This window comes from the organism of the source record quoted next, unplaced genomic scaffold (assembly GCF_019419815.1).
Source record: "Pyrus x bretschneideri cultivar Hongxiangsu unplaced genomic scaffold, Pyrus_bretschneideri_v1 Contig11, whole genome shotgun sequence".
Lineage (NCBI taxonomy): Eukaryota > Viridiplantae > Streptophyta > Magnoliopsida > Rosales > Rosaceae > Pyrus > Pyrus x bretschneideri.
In genome coordinates, this window is record NW_025999402.1 from 2352125 (window position 1) to 2370510 (window position 18386).

Here is an 18386-nt window from a genome sequence, read left to right on the forward strand (position 1 = left end):
GCATCTATAATACATGCATGTTGTACTTTTTTCCCTTCAATTAGGATTTTTCCCATTGAGTTTTTCCTATCAAGGTTTTAACGAGGCAACATAAGCATGCTCAACATCATATCAACAAACCTGGTAAAGTTGTACTCTTTTTCCTTCGCTATGGTTTTTTCCCACTGGATTTTTTCAAGCAAGGTTTTAACAAGGCAACTGATGTTGATATGTGGGCATCCAAGTGGGAGTATTATAAACAGTGGGTATGTTTGCCCACATGTATATATTAAAGATTTATATGCTAATAGTAAAGTTTTTGTAAGTTTTCAAAGTAGTTGCTCTATAAATAGAGCACTAGGAGTGTTCAAAAGAAATGATACAAAAGCAATAAGAAAAGAAAGATAAGTTAGAATATTTTTAATATCCTCTTATTTCTCTTTAATCTGCAATCATTTTGTGTAATATCTTGCAACAGCCTAGCTCCTATTTTTAGCAAAGGTTATTTCTTTAACTTTTGCCTATTTATAACAAGTCACATATTATAAGAGATGTCATTTGGTTGCCGAGTGCTAAAGCTCTTCCCCCTGTTGGACTCAAACAAGTATCAAATCTCGTATGGTATGGATTTATTGTCATAATGATGTCTCGTGTTACATGATAGATTATTTAATGTGATCGGAATATGGGATGATACACCACGTGTTACTATACAAATAATGAGATATGTGTATTCTCGTCACAATGAAAAATTTCTCGTGCCATATAAGTCCTTCTCGCTTGATAAAACTAAGTACTGGTTTGGTACTAAGGTGCTTTTATAAAAAGTGGTTATAAAAAAAGTGTTCGATAAACACTTAAAAACAGCTTATTTTCATAGTTTTTTGTGAAAAAAGCTGAAAGCGTGAAGCAGCAAAAATAAGTTTATTCTCATAGCACAGCAAAAATAATTTTTTTTAAAACACAGCAATACCAAATCAACCCTAAATTACTTCACCTTTCCCCTTCACGAGTTCCGCGTGTTTCCCACGCCCGCGTTTCCGCGTGAGAGCCCTGCTGTCTATGCGTTTCTTTTACTGCTGCTGCGTTTTTGGTTTGCCATTCCCATTCGCCGTATTACTTTTCGCTCCTCCTCCCTTTTCTCTCTCCTCACTCTCACACACACACACTCTCTCTCTCTCTCTCTCTCTCTCTCTTCTCTCTCTCTCTCTCCCCCCACACCCCCTCAATAAATCAAATTTAATAATTTAATAAACCGAGTCACTGTTAAAAAGGCCTCTGGGGCTTCGTCCCAACTTTCAATAAAGCCTCACATCCTCTCTGCCTTCTTCCTCCTCCACCTCCTCTGTTTTCTCACTCTCACTAACCACTACATCTCGATACTGCTGGGTGCCTGTTTAGTCTCTACGTAGCACCAGCAAACACAGCTGGGCTCGCCATTATTATACCTTCACCGAGCAGCAAAACCCCCTTATCTCAGACCCATCAAACCCCACTTTCTCTCTCTACTTTTTTCTCCAATTCACTCTCTGTTCTGCTATTTCAAGGACTACCCAGATGGACGATACGTTAGACGCTGCGTTTTGGCTCCCGACCCAGATTCTCAACGACGACGACGCACCGGCCATGGAGCTCAACTCAAAGACCAATAAAAGTGGCGGGTATGGGTTTGATACTGATGCTCCGAAAGCTCTGTTCCCGTTTGAGTTTCCTTACGGCGGCACTTTTGGGGTTTCATCGGATTTCATTTCGCCGGTCGAGTCGAGCGAGACTGAGAGCGACGAGGAAGACTACCTCGCTGGGTTGACCCGCCAAATGGCTCGCTCCACTCTCGACGACGAGTTCAAGTACCCCGACTCTGCTTTCGCCTCCAAGAAGCCAAAGGTAATAGAAAAAAATAATACTTTCTGTTTTGTTTCTAGACGACACGTTTTAATGGCGGTTCTGATTTTATTTGAGATTTATGTTTTTTGCCTGATTTGCAGGGTTGGGTCGCTTCTGGTTCTCCCCAGTCGACTCTCTGCGCAGTTGGCAGCGGTTGCGGTTGCGGACAGGGCTCGAGCCGCGGAAGCCCGAACGCCCAGTCGCCGCCGGCCACCTGGGATCTGCTGCATGCGGCTGCAGGGGAAGTAGCCAAGATGCGCATCAACCAAAGCACAGGCCTCCTGGGTCCTCCAAGAAAGCCTTTCCCTGTCTCGGTCCCCACCAACCACCACCCAGATGCTGCTTATTACTACCACCAGCAATCGCTTTCTCACAAGCACTTGCGAGCCGCTCAGGTACTAAAACTCTTGAACATGTATCCAAATATCTCTGGGGCCTTTTATCGAACACCTCACATTCATGTTTTCCGCTCCATTTTTTCCGCAGTTTAAGCTGTTGAGGCAGCAACAGGTGATGAAGGAGCAGAACGCAGCGGTCTGGGGAGCACAAACTCGATATCCTCCGGCGCAGACTCAGCCGCAGCCCCACCTAAACCACCAAACCAGAGCAAGAAACAACACTCCCAACATTCTCAATGCTCGGCCTCTGGGTTTGTCGCCATCTGCATGGCCGCCTCTGCAACAAGCTCAGCAGCAGCAACAGTACAACAAAAACGGGTCCGGATTCAGAGCGGTTTATATCGGAAACCAAAACCCATCTGCGAAAGTTGAGCGTTCCGGCACCGGCGTCTTCTTACCCCGCCAAGTCGGCCCCCAATTCGAACCCCGCAAGAAGCAAGGTTCGTTCCCCGGCCCCCACCCCCCCCCCCCCCCCCCCCCCCATTTTTTTTACTTCCAAACGTATTTATTTCACTTTTGAAGTAAAACCCAGTTATAAAATCCGATTTTAAGTAATACCCACTTAGATAAGTCCAATCTCAAGTAAAACCCAGTTAGAAAGATCCAATTACCCAGTAAATAAAATTTGTTTCTTGTTCCATTGAAGCTTGTGGGTTAGATCATTAAGTTTTTTTTAATGATTCTCTGGGTTTTTTGGGTGCTGGGTGGTTGAGATGTTGAAGGTTATTAAATTTTGCCGGCTCTGTTTTTTTCAGATCTGGACAATGTTCTTCAAAGGCATTAATTTGGTCCAACTCTTTCATTGGATTTGGTGGGCTCATTAAAATTTTCATGTATTTTTTGGTACAGTGTGTTCCACAGCTCTACTCCCAGCTAGAGTTGTGCAGGCTCTGAACTTGAACATTGACGACATGCAGCAACAGCCCCAGCTTCAGCGTCGTTTTAATGGCAGATTGAACTCTGATTACGGTAAAAGTTAACACCGTTTCTCTTGTTTTACTTTCTAACGGTTTTACTGATGCCAGTCTTATGTTTATAATTTGGGTTTCGTGTACTCATTTGTTTCTTTAAATTTACAGAGGTTGCTCTTCAGCTTCGGAGTAAGGCTGCTGCCACCAGAACCGCCACTTTGCAGCAGAAGCGCAATATTTGGCCGCAGCCGGCAGCGAGCAACGAGATTAGGCTCCCCCAGGAGTGGACTTACTAGGGTTTTGTTTGAATTTTGGGAATTTTAGGGAGCAAATTGGAAGGAGTTTAGCAAGAAAGGAAATGCAAGTTTGCAATAGGTTTTTAAGGGGTTTTATTTTACCATAGTAGGAGGTTTTAGTACAGAAGAAAATAGTAGTTTTTGAGAAGGACAGGACAGCAAAACAGGTTGGAGAAGAAGAAAATGTTTTTTGGATTAGGGTTAGGGTGAAAAATAAAAATGTCTACTTTGATCAAAAGGGGATATGGTACAAGCTGCTGCATTTGCCATAGCAGCATAAGCAGAAGCAGAAAAGCAGAAGCAGCAGGCAGCTTTTGTTCTGGTGGTCATATTTGACTGGACTGTTGTCCCTGTTTTGTATTAGTCCGTGGGATAACGTTATGTTTGGGATCCCAGAAAATTATCAGTGAAAGTTGTAAAGGGTGAAGACCTTGTTTGGATTCCAACCTAATCCAGTCCACCCACCATGGCTATGCAAGTGCAAATAGTATTAATAATAAAAGAAGATTCTATGTAAATGCAACTTCCACTGTTTTTCTTTGATTATTTACAGTTATTAGTATTAATAATAAAAGAAGATTGTATGTAAATGCAACCTCCACTGTTTTCTTTGATTATTTAGAGTTATTCGTGATTTACATGATACGTGTATATGATTATCATGATGTTTTGCACTAATACTAAATGTTAAAATCAATAATACAGAATGTGTAAACTTTCTTTGTTAGTATTGTTATCAGTTTTGCACTAATACTAAATGTTAAAATCAATAATACAGAATGTGTAAACTTTCTTTGTTAGTATTGTTATCATGAGACGTCATGGTATCATTATATCGAAGTACACGTGCCATAGTACGTGTAAATTTATCTGAATTCAGTTCAATATTATCGACATGTGACCTGAATTCAGTTCAATATTATCGACATGTGACGGTATTTAGGGGTTTGAGACTCATGCCATTATTTTTTGGGGCTGTGCGATTTGGGTTTGGTTCCAAGTTGCATTTAAATTTGTCTGCTTGGTTCAATGCAAGTCGGATATGAAATTTTAATGAAAAATTTTTGGTATTTTTTATTTTAATAAAAATTATATTTTTACATTAAAAAATAAATCTTGATATTATTTATTTTATTTTATATTTTATCTATATCGTTAAAATTCAAAATTTTTAAATCTTTTTTGTTAGTTTTTCTTAAATTTAAAACCAAAAAGCATATTATTTTACCAAAAAAAAAAAAACCAAAAAGCATATTTATTAATTTATGTGAGAGTTCATAAAGATCTAGAAGAAGCTATGCTTGTTACTAAAAACGACTTTTGCTTTTCCCCAAGTCCGGCAAGCTGGATTGTTTAGTTTCATGTGACTAACCCATTAATTATGTTTGTGTTAGTTGTTAATTAAAGAAAGTTTTAGTTAATTAATTAACATTTGATTAGACTGACGTTGCGAGGGAAACGAAATTAGTTTGGTTGTGGAGAGAAAAAGGTGACGTTTGAGAGATTTTCTGAGAGTGACAGAGGGTTTGCTTAAGAGGGAAGCAGCGCCACCGATAGGGCCGTCGCGAGATGTTAACTAGTGGGACCAACGCGTGGCCTGCTTTTTACACGTGGCGTACACACATGTGGCCGGTTTTTGGTTTGCTTTTGTGTTTTGACTTTGGGGAAGTAGGAGACGGATTATGAAACGAGTTTTTGGTTGATAACATAGGAAGAGGATTAGCTACCTTCTTATCCTCATTCCCTTCCATGAGTTCCATCTCTTCTTCTCATATATTACTTTTTATCTTATTATCTTTAAAAAAAATCAATATAAGATGTTGACATTTCTTAATTGTAACTGTTCAAATAAAAGAGCATGAAATGATAAAGAGATTAGAAGAATAGAGAATCCTCTTCGATAATATAAGGATAATGTTACGAAAATCAAAATTTTAAACCACATGCGTTTATAATATTATTTTATTAAACTGAACAGCCACTTGATTTTAGTATGTGGTTTTGGAAGCTGCATAATTGTGAACTCAGTTTTATATGAATTGATCTCAACACTCAAAGGTGAACTTATTTCTATGATATTGTATTATTAGATAAAAATGTCTCATAACCTAACATCGGTGGACCGAAACCCTTTTATGACATTACGCGATTGGATCAAAGTCTCATGATACCACATGATTTTGCATTATTAGTTAGATCACCGCATCGTGAACTCTTTTAATATATAAAATGATTTTCACATTTTTTTTTTGTTTTTTACGCGTTGTCGTTTGGTTATGACAGTCGATTTTATTGATTTATTTAATGTGATCGTCATTAATAAAAAATGTGTGTGGAGCAAAAAGGTGTATGAAAATGGATAAAACTTAAGTACTTACTACCGGTTAATCATGTACTCACTTTCTTATTTGGCTCAATAAAAAATGTAACGTGTTTCTTATTTGGTTTTAGTATGTTCGACTTTTTCTTCGTTTGAACCTAGATCTTGAGCTTAAGGATCAAATAATTCGGATCATTAAAATTTAATCGAACGATTACAATTATTATAACTTTTAGAAAGATCTTTATTTGTAACCGTTAGTTCAAATTTTAATGGTCTGCATCATTTAATCTTTAAGCTCAGGATACGTAGATTCGGAGAGTGAACAGGGTTCTTTGTTATGAAAAATTAAGAGCGGGACCCGCTTAAAATCCCAGCAAGCCACTGTTTTCCGGATGTGATGGTGAAGTGGTGGTCAACCACGTCGCAGCCAGGAGAGCCATGCAATTTGAAATGAATTCACATGGCGCGCACAACCACTCGTCGTGGGGTGTCACGCGCGTGATTGGCCCTTAGGGCAGTGCGGATGGTTGTTTAGAATGGGCCCACGTCGGTTGAGAAATTCTTTTAGAATGTAACGTCAAATTTTTTTTAAATTGTGACATTTAGTATATCAAACGTGTTTCTGACATATTAAAATTTTCACGATTGATGTATAGTTAGTGATGGTGATGCTCACACTGAGATTTCTCTCGTCGGTCGATGTGTCGTTAGTGGTAGTGGTGGTGGTGGGAGGTGAGTAGGTGATTGGGGTACTGGGTATGTGTGCGTTAGTTTCTCTTCCATCTCCGCCGGATGTGAGTTTGACTCGGTCTTACGTGCTTTCCGCGAGTCCTTCTTTCATCTTTCCCTCTCCCCTTTGAATATTTCACAACCTCATTATGCAACGATGTTTGGTTACTCAACAAAGAATAAGTTCGACAAAAAAATAAAAATAAATAAATAAAGGATAAGAATTTTTACTCAAAATTTTTCATATTTGAATAATAGAAATATGTGCTTATAATCAGAATTATTTATATTATAAATTCACCTATAAATATCATTTATGTAAAAAATAAATTAAAACGAAAGTTGTTTAATCAATCTACTGTAACAAATACATAAGCGTTTGTAATGCTTCACCAATTCATTTCATTTGTTTTTGTACAGTTCGATAACTAAACAACTGTAGTTTTTTTTTTTTTTTTGCATATGTGATATCTATAGAGTAATTTATAATATGAACAATTTTGATCATAAACATAAATTTTGACTGGCAACATATAATTTTGAGTAAGAACTCTTACTCATCTTTTGTGTAGCCAAAATATTACTCACCTCAATGTTGTAAATGTTCAAAATTTATTAACTACTAGAGTTTTAACTCAAAGAATAATAATTTCAATATTCCATCTTCAAAATCAACATTTTAAAACTAATACAAAGATAACACGTGTAAAATAAAAAAGTCAATATATAAGTAGTTGGTCCATTTAGGCTTAGGTTGGTTTACAAAAGCTTAAAAATTTAACCAAACCAATTCATAATGGTTCGGTTTGGTTCTAGCATGTTCCCATTTTTTCTTGAGAAAATTAGAATTAGATACCTCATTTTAGACTTTTGTAGACTAAGCATTTATGCTTTTTGAGTTTTTGATTACACTTTTGAAACATTTGATTAAGATACTCAGACTTGAACTACTTCATATTAATTGAAATTAATTTACATTTAAATATCTGTTATATATTTTAAATAATTTCAACTATATTTAAGTCTAAAAATTTAAGGGGCTATTTGGTATCCTATTTGAAAATTTTTATCATTTCTCAAAACATTTTTTAAGAACATTTCTCGAAAACAATTTTTTTTAAGACTCAAAAACTTGATTGGTTTGCAATTTAAAATTTTTAAATCTTACGACTTAAATACATTACCAAACAGGCCCTAAACTTTTCAAATCTAAATGTACACCCACGCCAAATGGAAACGTACTAACATTAAATGAAACGTACCAATGTCAAATGAAAACGTATCAAGCCCGAATTAAAACGTACCCAATTATAAACTATATTAAAATGAATATTCATCTTTTAGGAATGTTTACAAATATGTTTGATTCATACACAATGTTCTAGATAGTCTTGTTTTTTGATAGATAAGTCTCTCGAACAACTTTTAGTTGATTGGAGATAAATCCTTATTATTGTAGATAATGCTAAATAATAATGATAAATCATATAATTTTGAATTAATAGAAAAACTATTGTCTGTTGATTAATGACTCTTTCTATAAAAAGAAATTAATTAAAGTAATTCCTCGTTATTAGGACAAAAAGTAATAAAACTTATGTTTTGAAAACAAACGTAACAAAAATTCAAATGTACCAGGAACCTAAACAGACCAAAAATTCAAATGTACCAAGTAACTAAATGTATCATTATAATCAATCGTACCGATATAGCCAAATGTACCTAACAACGAGTTTTGTTATATTATATTTAATTTACTAAAATAAATATTTTAATAAAAAATAAAAAAATCTTAAATCATCATAATAATAAGAGGTGCATAAAAATAGGAGGAAAAAAAAGGAATGCTAACATGAATAGACGTCTAATGAAATAAAATTAAAGTACCAAAATTGTAGGGAAAATTTTTAATCAAATTTGCAAAAGGAATAGATGTTTAGTCTATCATATTTAAAAACAAGGCGTCTATATCAAAACATCCATTTTTTCTTTGTTCGAAACCAAACTTTTCCAATCACTATAGTTTGGCTTAGCCGGTTTGGTTGATTTGGTCGAATTGATGTCCACCCCTATCTACTACGACAATTTATTAGTTTTTATCCGTCTTAATTGTTTGCTGAGATTTGCATTTGCATTTAAATCTGATGCATTTGCATTAAAATTTAAAATCTAAATTAGGCCAAAGACATACTTATACCTTTATATGCAACCGTAACGTAATCTATACCAATCCAGAATGGAAGGCAAGCAAAGTATTAAGTCGGAAATTTGGGACATCATGTTATTGTTTGAGATTTCTCTTTACTTGTAAGTAAGAAGTCATAAGTTTCAATCACGTAGATATGAGTTTGATTTATCCAACCAGCCCTTTAATTAAATATATCATCATCGTTGCAAAATTACATCAACTCAATTTACCATGTCATGTTTTTGGTTAATGAATGAGGATCCTTTCCAGATCCTCCAATCACATCTGTTCATCGTACATGGTCAGTTTTCTTCCGATATTGTTTATATTTAATTTTAAATAAAAACATTTACAATAATTTCTGATCGCTCGATATACGATGAACGAATGTGATTGAAGTATCTCAGAAATCCTCACAAAGAGGATCCGGAGAGGATCCTCATTCTTGGTTAATACTTTTGTTTTGTAGCACTTGCTATATTGGAGAAGAGGATCCTCTCCTGAGCTCAGGATGGGGATCCTCTTGCCATCCCATCTCGTTTAAATTTAATCCAACGGTTACAATTATTATAACTTTTAGAGGATTCCTATGTTTGGAGCTGTTGAATTAAATTTGAATGGTCCGGATGAATTGGTCTGGAAGATCCCTATCTTAAACTCAGAAGAGGATCCTCTTGCTGCTATATTGGACTTCAAATTTGACCTTTGCCGATTTCTTTTTTTTGTAAGCTTTGTCCCGATGGACGTATAATATTCATCACTTGGTGGGTCAAAATGCAAAAGAGTCTGCAGTCTTCCATGCATGGCATGAGTAAACGTACAAAATAAAGCTTCTTGTTTACCAAAAAAATAAATAAAATAAAGCTTCTTCAATTTGTTAGGACGTGTTCTTGGAGTATTATACTTAGGACTAACTTAACACAAAATATAATACGTCGTGTTGTTTATGTAAGTTAAATTTAAAATTTTTAACTTACATGTAAGTAAAAATAATACTCATTAATAAATAGAATAATTTTGTTGAGACTTAAGAAATGTCGAATTCAAACGGTTTTTTCAACCAGCGACCCGATTAAAACCCCATTTTTGTTGATCTTTGTTACACCAATGGAAACCGAGGCCAACTCGGCATGGTGATGCATGCAATATTGTGTAGGTGGATATCTTAACTATTATAAACTTTTTTTTTTTTGGCCAAACGATGAATTTTGTTCGATTATATATTAGATTAATCACCAACGGAGTTTGAACTCACACCGTTATGCAAGAGTTGAACACCTTTCCACTACTGTAGGAAATAGCCACTTGCAACTGTTATAAAACCTTTGATTAGGATTAATTAACAACATGTTAAGATAATTGGATTGAGTAATTTTTTAATTATTTTCCAGTCTTTTAATTATGGTGTCATCATACGTATTATTGCGTGTATGAGGTTGGTTTGAAATAGTATAACGTCGATTGAGATTTGATAGAAGCATTGCAAAATGATTGACAGAATCCTATCCATTCCACCACTCATACATGTCATCCTTGAGTATGCATGACTATGATCTATGGAGTACGTACTTGGAATCGGAAGTCGATCATCACTTAATCTTGTATGAAAGAGAAATCAGAACCTCTGATTTGTGTGAGATGAATTAGCGAAATGAGTTAATAACGGTTGTCAAATTTAATTTGAGTGGTCCGAATTATCAAATCTTTGAGCTCCGGACAATCAAATCTAGAGTGAATCTATTTCTATTTAAAATACAATTTAACTACTTCCCTAGTTCCCTTAAAATAAAATAAAAGAGAAATAAAGGCAGGCGAAGTTACATAGGTGCAAGGAGGGGCGGCTACCCCTTCAGTCGTTGGAAATCTCCACTGAGAGTGAGGATTCCTCCTTTCCGATCTTCCAAACATGCTGGTATTTGGGCTGGTGCGCTGCAATGCTCTGCTAGGTTCTAATGTTTTCAAGGAAGAAGACGACCTAATGTTGTTTAAAAACCAAACGACATCGTCATATGCTATTATTTATAAAGCTCTGTTCCCTTTAATGAAACGGTGTGAACTGGTGGGTTTCTTTTAGTTTTTTTTTTTTTTTTTAACTTATTGATGTGGGCTTACTTTCCAACCGCACTACCGTTGGTTTAGTTGATTAAACATTATTGCTCAAAGAAACCAGCCCACCATTTCAATTCTCTTCCCTCTATCTCATTTGTTTAGACTAAAGACCAACAACAGGTTGATGTTTGTTATTGTTCCTTTTTAATTCTTGTTATTATTTTCAGAATTTAAAATTATTTCATCTTATTTTCTTTTAATCCTAGAGAGATAATAATTTTAAGGACTTGTTTCATGATGAACAAAAATTGTGTGAGAAAAATGATATTAATGTTCCTAATATGATGGACATGTATTTCGTACTCAGAGAATTAAAGCATGAAGCTCTAAGACTCACGAACTTCAATTACTATCGTGTGGACGTCTATTTTTCTTTATATGCAACTTAAAAGAATTGAATGATATCTTCAATGTGGTAAATATCAAATTGCTTTTTTTGTATGACATGTTTGAGCCCGATGAATAATTTTGCATTTTTTGACCAACAAAAAGTAGATCATTTCTCCCAACTTTATCCTCAAGATTTTAATCATATGGACCTCAAAATCTTCTAATTCAGCTTGATAGTTATATTCATGACTTGAAGATGCATAGTGAGTTTTCATCATTGAAAGAAATTAGTGATTTTTCAAAGGAATTGGTGAAGAATAGGAGGTGTGAAAGCTACAACATTGACTTGGGTGGAGAGAGCATTTTTTGCTATGAATTTTGTCAAAACACCATTGCCTAACAAAATAGGGGATGAATGGTTGAGTGATAGCTTGGTTGTTTACATTAAGGGATATGATTTTGTTTTTACTAATAATAAGCCTATTATGCAATGTTTTCATGTAATTTGTTTATATTGATAAATTATGAACGACATTAATATTGTCTATTATCTAAAAGGTTGACTCCTTTTTTTTTGAACCTTTTGCGCTTTTAAATTTTATCCCTCTCCTCAATATTTCCTGACTTCGCCACAGAACTAGGCAAGTACGAAATTAAGGACTTGCTATATAGTACATACATAATTATCATTCAGCGCTTTATAAGTTCGTCTTTCGCATACTTCTACGGACCTTGACATCTTAAAAAAAAAAAAAAAAAAGAAATCTACGGACCTTGAATATTGTCGACAGATCTTAAGTAGCAAGTCTTAGAAGTTAGGTAAACAACATTTTACTTTTCGGTGGATAAGTAGGTGAACAACAATTTATCACATGTAACCATATTATCCATCATTCTGCCACATGTCGAATATATAACCAAGCTTACAAGCCGCCGGCCTAGGCTGCTCATGTGGCGCCAAATACCTTCCGGATTCAATCCTCAGTGCGAGTCACCACCGTATCCTCTCTAGGACCCAGCAACCCCTCAGTAAATGGTAAATCCAGGTACCAGTTACCGACGGTCAAAATTCGCCCTGCGTCGTCTTCCATTCGAGTAGTTCGATTATTTGTTTAGAAGTGGGACTGGAAAGCTGTAAAAATATCAACTGAGGCTGCTGAACTGGAAGCTTTGAAAATCACGACTCGTGAGTCAACTCGGTCTGGAATCGTCCTCGATCGTCCGAATTTCGGGTAAGCGGAGTGAAATTATGAAGGTAATTGAGTGTACGGAATCCCCGCTCTTGCTGGTTGAGCTGAGAGGAAGTTTGTTTCTTCATGTAGGGCTAGGGTTTTGACGTTGATCGGCGATGGCTGTTGAAGAAGGTGTCCAGCAGGTGGTCGCGCCGCCGCAGAAGGCGAAGGAGCCTTCCGAAGATGAGAAGCGGTATTTTTTTTTCAATTATTTTGGTTTTTTTTTTTATTATTTTTTTTGTGTGGAAATTATCAGTGAAATGCTGTATTTGAATTTCATTGATTTTGTTTGATTTGTGACGATAGGAGGAAGAAGATAGCGGCCGGAGGTTTGATGAAAGCGGTGATGAGGCCCGGTGGAGGCGATTCGACACCTTCAGATGGTTATCAGGTTAGAGCTTGTGTTGCATTTTGATAAGCCATTACTGCAATTGAACTGTGTCAAATTAAGAATTTTGGTGGATAACGTCACGGAAGGAAATGGCGAAAGCTAAATTGCATTGTGCATTTTGCAGGTTGTATATCATTCCACTGTTAGAACATTGGACGGAGTCATTGTTGAATCGTCCCGATCGGAATATGGAGGCAAGTCTTATGTTACTAACTACAATTTAATATGTATAGAGATTAGTGGACTTTCTAAATAACACTTCTTATATGTTTTCCCCCTGAACTAGTTTTTGTGTTGTGGTAATTCTATGATTTTCTAAAGTTGTCGAAACCTAATTTTATTTCGCTTTGAGTAAAATGAATTTCCATGTTAAAATGCTCTGTTATGTTCATTGAATTGATTAAACTCTTATTAACAGGCAAGGGCACTCCTATACGACATGTTTTGGGGAAGAGCAAGATCATAGTGGGATTACTCGAAGGAATTCCAACAATGCTGAAGGGTGAAGTTGCGATGGTAATATCTTCTTGGTTTAGTAAGCTTTATTTTTGCCTATGAATGTGTGCCTTTGGCTCATATGCTTTAAAGACTGTATTTTTCCTTGTATCAGTTCAAAATGAAACCTCAAGTGCACTATGGTGAGGACGATTGCCCTGTTTCAGCACCCAGCGGCTTTCCCAAGGATGATGAACTTCATTTTGAAATTGAGATGATCGATTTCTTTAAAGCCAAGGCGAGAATTTCAAAACATAAATTTTATGGTTGAAAATGCTTGAAGTACAATTGATTATGGTGATCAACTACAGTACTCATCGTCTTCCTGACCTCAAATTGGTTCTGATCTTATTTATTTCATTTTGGCTAATTTTCAGCTTATTGGTGATGACTTGGGAGTGGTAAAGAAGGTACGGGAAATAATAAAATATTGCACATTCGCTTGACTTAGGAGCATGCTGTTAAACTCAGAAACGCTTTCAGAATATTTATTCGATTATGATTAATAGTGTCAATCACTATAATCTGTGTAGGGACAAATTTTTCTTTACTTTACTCCAAATTTGAGTCATTTTTCATAATAGATTGCCCGTTAAAATTGGCAGGTAATAACTGAAGGTCAGGGTTGGGAATCGCCAAGGGAACCTTATGAAGTAAAAGCCTGGTAAAGACCAATTTTCCCCTTCCCAATAAGTATTCTATTGCTGTAATGACATGTAAGTATGAATAGGTGGAAACTTTCTAAGGGAGGTATATGATTGTTTTCAGGATTTCAGCAAAGACAGGTGATGGAAACGTGCTTGTTTCACATACTCAAGGAGAGCCATTTTTCTTTAATTTTGGAAAGTCAGAGGTTGGTAACCGATTTCTCATTATCTTCTTTATTTGTGTTGGTTTGTTCATTTGTTTTGTTTCAGGTGACATCGCTCTTAGCTGTTACTTATCTGATGGGTTTAAATCGCATTTTTGGTGCTAATTTTCTTCTTTCATACACTAAAGAATACATTAAGTCTAGAAGTAAAATACATTAAGACTAGAAGTAATCAGGCCACAAAAGTGTTTATGTTGAGTGGGGAAACAGTCAATTTTGATATTACTCTAATGTATTATGTTTTATTCACCCCAATGTCTTTGAATATAAACTAGGTACCTAAAGGTCTTGAGATGGGAATTGGTACAATGACACGGAAAGAGAAGGCAATAATATATGTGACCAAGCAGTACTTAACTCCATCTCCTTTCCTTCCTGTGGTAGAAGGTGTTGAGGAAGTTCATTTTGAAGTGGAGCTTGCCCACTTTATTCAGGTGTGCAAAGTTCGTCTTTATCATAACTCAAGTTCCCTCTCCATGTCTCTTTGTTTTCTTTTGTAATAATTTGTATAGCAAAGTTGGCAAGGATATGGCTTTATGGGGAAGTCAAATTCTGATCTAGTTCTATGGTTCTGTATTTTCAGGTGCGCGACATGCTTGGTGATGGGCGCCTGATAAAACGTCGTATTCATGATGGAAAAGGTGTGGTTCAAGAATTTTATGTTCCCAGAGAATTTAGGGTTTCTTAGATACATGGATCGAGGCTTGCTACATGATTTTCCCATTTGAGTCATTGACTCTGGTCTTTTCAAATGGTGGATTTTATGGTCTTTTCACGGATCTTTTATCTGCATATGTTATATGCATGAAGCATAATGTTTCTATTATATTTCTTGAATAATTAGGTGAGTTTCCTATGGATTGCCCTCTTCATGACAGCCTACTACGTGTCCATTATAAGGGTATGCTTCTTAACGAGGAAAAGACAATCTTCTATGATACAAGAGTTGATAACGATGGTCAACCTTTGGAGTTTTGTTCTGGAGAAGGCCTTGTGAGTTGTCCATAAGCTTTAAGAAGAATGTTTGGTTTGAAGTCTTCATTTTTTGAGTTTGCGCAATACGCGCGCGTGTGTGTCTGTATGCGTACTCTAAGGTCATATTTTAAGGTCAGTCCGATTTGCTTGATGCAATTGGAGCTAGTTGTTTACCTTGTTCTATGTGAATGGTGGTTAATCAGAAATTCAATGCAGTGAAAGGTTTATGTTGTATGATAGGTGCCCGAGGGATTTGAAATGTGTGTTCGTTTGATGCTGCCTGAAGAGAGAGCTCTCGTCACATGTCCTCCTGATTATGCATACGACAAATTTCCTAGGTTATTTTGAGAATATTTACTTACTATTTGTAGTTTCTGTTGTAATTGGTAATAAACAGTATCCTAAAATATAACACACAGACGCATAGATGGAAGTCTCCTGCCAGTGTTTCTATAGTTTTCCAAGTTCAAGTGTAACACTGCTTTTGTCTCCATATCATAGGCCTGCTAATGTTCCTGAAGGTGCTCATATTCAATGGGAAATTGAGCTTCTTGGGTTTGAGATGCCAAAGGTAATCTTATGTTTTCCTTTCTTTGAAGTTTTATTTATTTGTTTGTGTATTTCATATAAAAATAAAATAAAATAATTGTTTTTGATATTGTTTGTAGTTTGTTTGGGTTAATTGTTGAATATTTCTGGGTGATCATTTTAATCGTTCATGTTAGTGTTAACTTTCTGTGAAGCAGTTACTTCAATATGAGATGAAATTTTAACCTTTGAGAATTAGCTTTCAGCTTAAAGTAACTTCAAAGTGGTTGTGTACTTTGTCTTAAGGATTACCTCTAATAGTCCTTGATGGAGGTATACGTAATTATGCACACTCTAAATGGTTTAGGTGTTGATGTGAGTTACGACTCAACTATTTATACCCATGCTTTTATAAACAATTTATACACATGCTTATATGCTTTTTGTTAGCTGGACATTTATCTGAACTATGTGTTTGAGGTTTTTACTTCTTCTCTAGGTTCCTACTGTCAAGCTGTATGCTAGCCATGTGATTCAACCTTATTCTCAAACTCATTGCAGGATTGGACTGGTTTAAATTTTCAAAGCATAATGGATGAAGCAGAGAAGATTAGAAACACAGTATGTATTATTAACTTCTAGTGGTTGCGGTATCAAACTATCAACAGCTACTGATGTATTAACACATAATCTCATTGCATCAAAGTTTTGTGTGCACATTTTCGTGCTTTCATGCTCATCTTCTGAATATTCAGTTGTTTCAGTGGCATAAAGTTTGATTTTTAGCAATATATAACATTTTAATAGTAGGGTATTTGAACTTTAAATCATGGGAATTGAAACTATGATGCTATATTCGTCTCAGGGGAACAGGCTATTCAAAGAAGGAAAATTTGAACTTGCTAAGGCAAAGTATGACAAGGTAGTGTGCCCTTCCATGCATGCTTTACCTTTAGATTATGAGTATTTTGTAGGTGTAGGCCAGTTCTATCTTCATGATGAAGGATGTTCTCTTACTGCGGTTGTTTATTAATTAAATTGTATTGCAAGTAAACTGCTGCTTGTTACAAAACTGATTTGTGTTCACTGTTCAGCCACAGTTTATCTAGTGATTTGAGAGTCGTATTTCTGGAACCTAACTGCCGTTCTCAGTTCCATGTTTCAGTATAACTGAGTTTATTTCACTTTTATGAATGGATGATAATACTACATCCAATGTCAAATCATAATCTCTACTTTCTGCTCTATGCCATGAAAAAAAAGTGTCCATTGTGACCTTATTGTCATAAGATCGTATCGTTGGATGGCTTCTATACAGGTGCTTCGGGAATTTAATCATGTTAATCCACAAGATGATGAAGAGGGGAAAATATTTGCCAATACAAGGGTAACCACTTGCTTCTTGTATTTCTCCTTTGGGTGTCTTATTCTCTATTTAAATTTTACCTAGATGGGATTAGTAAGCTGTAATTGTTTTATTCTCGAGTCTTGTAATACTGAACATCTTCGCTTCACATTCTCTGAAGTCCAGTTGCACAACCTGTATGTTTGATAACTACATGTCGATGAACTGATAAATGGTTCTTTTTTTGTTTGGATGTTTAAGAATCTGTTACATCTGAATGTCGCCGCATGCTTCCTGAAGATGGGAGAATGCAGAAAATCCATCGAGACATGCAACAAGGTATGTCTTGATACGTACATATTAAAAGATAAGGGGTCTGGATAATTGGTAATGTAGTCTGAAGTTGATTCCTTCACTTTGGTTTGTAATGTGTTCCCGATGGAACTTCTAGGTTTTAGAAGCAAACCCTGGACACGTCAAGGCTCTTTACCGTCGAGGTATGGCCTACATGACTCTTGGAGATTTCGAGGAAGCAAAGAGTGACTTCAACAAGGTAATGCTTATCAATAATTCAGTGATATTTTTGATAATTAAATTATTGTTATTCATTTTCGAATCCCTTCCAATGCTTTTAGATGATCAAACTAGACAAGTCAACTGAACCTGATGCTACAGCTGCTCTTCAAAAAGTTAAGCAGAAAGAACAGGTGAGTTGATCAGCGACAATTTGTTTATGATTTGAGACGTGGAGTAAAAATTATTTATGCGATTGTCTTTGTCTCGCCATTAATAATCAGGAAGTTGAGAAGAAGGTGCGGAAGCAATTCAAGGGGCTATTTGACAAGAAGCCAGGGGAAATTGCAGAGGCTGGAACTGAAGATGGAGATCAGCCTGCAGTTGAGAACCCCAAGAATGATGATAAGGAGGATTCCGACGGAGATAATTCAGACGAATCTCATGAAACTGCAGAGGATGTACCTAGATCGTCCTGGTTGTCTTTTTTGTGGCCTAAACGACTACTTGCAGCTCTTGGGCGGCCAGGATGTACGATTTTGTAATCAACGTCTCAAATAATTATAGACGGGTTCTAGAAGAAGAGTCAAGTGTAAACAACGTTAAATAATTCATCTTTCTATACTAACGAACAGTGGAGATTAGCTTCTTTAGTGATTTTGTTCTTCTGAAGAGCTCCAAAAATCGTTGACGACGAACCGATCTTGGTTTTTACAGCATCAAAAAGAATCATCAAGTCAACTGGCTAAGGTACAGACTGAGCTCCAGGAGTGTACCTCACCAATCACGAACGAGATCTCGGCATCCGACGGTTGCTGTTACTGTAAGATTATTCATTTGACCTTAATGCATATTCTACTGATTATATTTGTTCATCTCTCCCAAACTG

The 18386-nt window shown here is 36.1% G+C and overlaps 2 protein-coding genes across 2 annotated transcripts; both read left to right on the top strand.

Annotated features, from left to right (window-relative positions):
• Window positions 1-1234: 1234 nt before the first annotated feature.
• LOC125472584 lies at window positions 1235-4058 on the top strand. The gene is made up of 5 exons (XM_048574229.1): window positions 1235-1863; window positions 1965-2258; window positions 2350-2701; window positions 3111-3230; window positions 3341-4058. The coding sequence occupies exons 1-5, from the start codon at window positions 1537-1539 to the stop codon at window positions 3466-3468; spliced, it is 1221 nt and encodes a 406-aa protein (XP_048430186.1). The 5' UTR covers window positions 1235-1536; the 3' UTR covers window positions 3469-4058.
• An 8090-nt stretch (window positions 4059-12148) lies between these two features.
• On the top strand, window positions 12149-18372 carry LOC103949412 (peptidyl-prolyl cis-trans isomerase PASTICCINO1). Its single transcript, XM_048574233.1, has 21 exons — window positions 12149-12379; window positions 12470-12572; window positions 12686-12770; window positions 12895-12964; window positions 13189-13286; window positions 13381-13503; window positions 13643-13675; window positions 13871-13929; window positions 14034-14118; window positions 14412-14570; window positions 14720-14777; window positions 14981-15129; window positions 15352-15449; window positions 15613-15682; window positions 16201-16260; window positions 16505-16561; window positions 16958-17026; window positions 17246-17323; window positions 17436-17537; window positions 17620-17691; window positions 17782-18372. Exons 2-21 carry the CDS (start codon window positions 12496-12498, stop codon window positions 18040-18042), a joined length of 1863 nt encoding a protein of 620 aa, XP_048430190.1. The 5' UTR covers window positions 12149-12379; window positions 12470-12495; the 3' UTR covers window positions 18043-18372.
• The last annotated feature ends 14 nt before the right edge of the window (window positions 18373-18386 follow it).

Bases quoted from the DNA above. Each gene is read 5' to 3' on its own strand.
- LOC103949412 (XM_048574233.1), top strand. From the start codon at position 12,496: ATGGCTGTTGAAGAAGGTGTCCAGCAGGTGGTCGCGCCGCCGCAGAAG. The intron at 13,504-13,642 runs GCGAGAATTTCA...GCTAATTTTCAG, and splicing joins TCGATTTCTTTAAAGCCAAG to CTTATTGGTGATGACTTGGG. The intron at 16,261-16,504 runs GTATGTATTATT...TATTCGTCTCAG, and splicing joins CAGAGAAGATTAGAAACACA to GGGAACAGGCTATTCAAAGA.
- LOC125472584 (XM_048574229.1), top strand. From the start codon at position 1,537: ATGGACGATACGTTAGACGCTGCGTTTTGGCTCCCGACCCAGATTCTC. The intron at 2,259-2,349 runs GTACTAAAACTC...TTTTTTCCGCAG, and splicing joins AGCACTTGCGAGCCGCTCAG to TTTAAGCTGTTGAGGCAGCA. The intron at 3,231-3,340 runs GTAAAAGTTAAC...TTAAATTTACAG, and splicing joins CAGATTGAACTCTGATTACG to AGGTTGCTCTTCAGCTTCGG.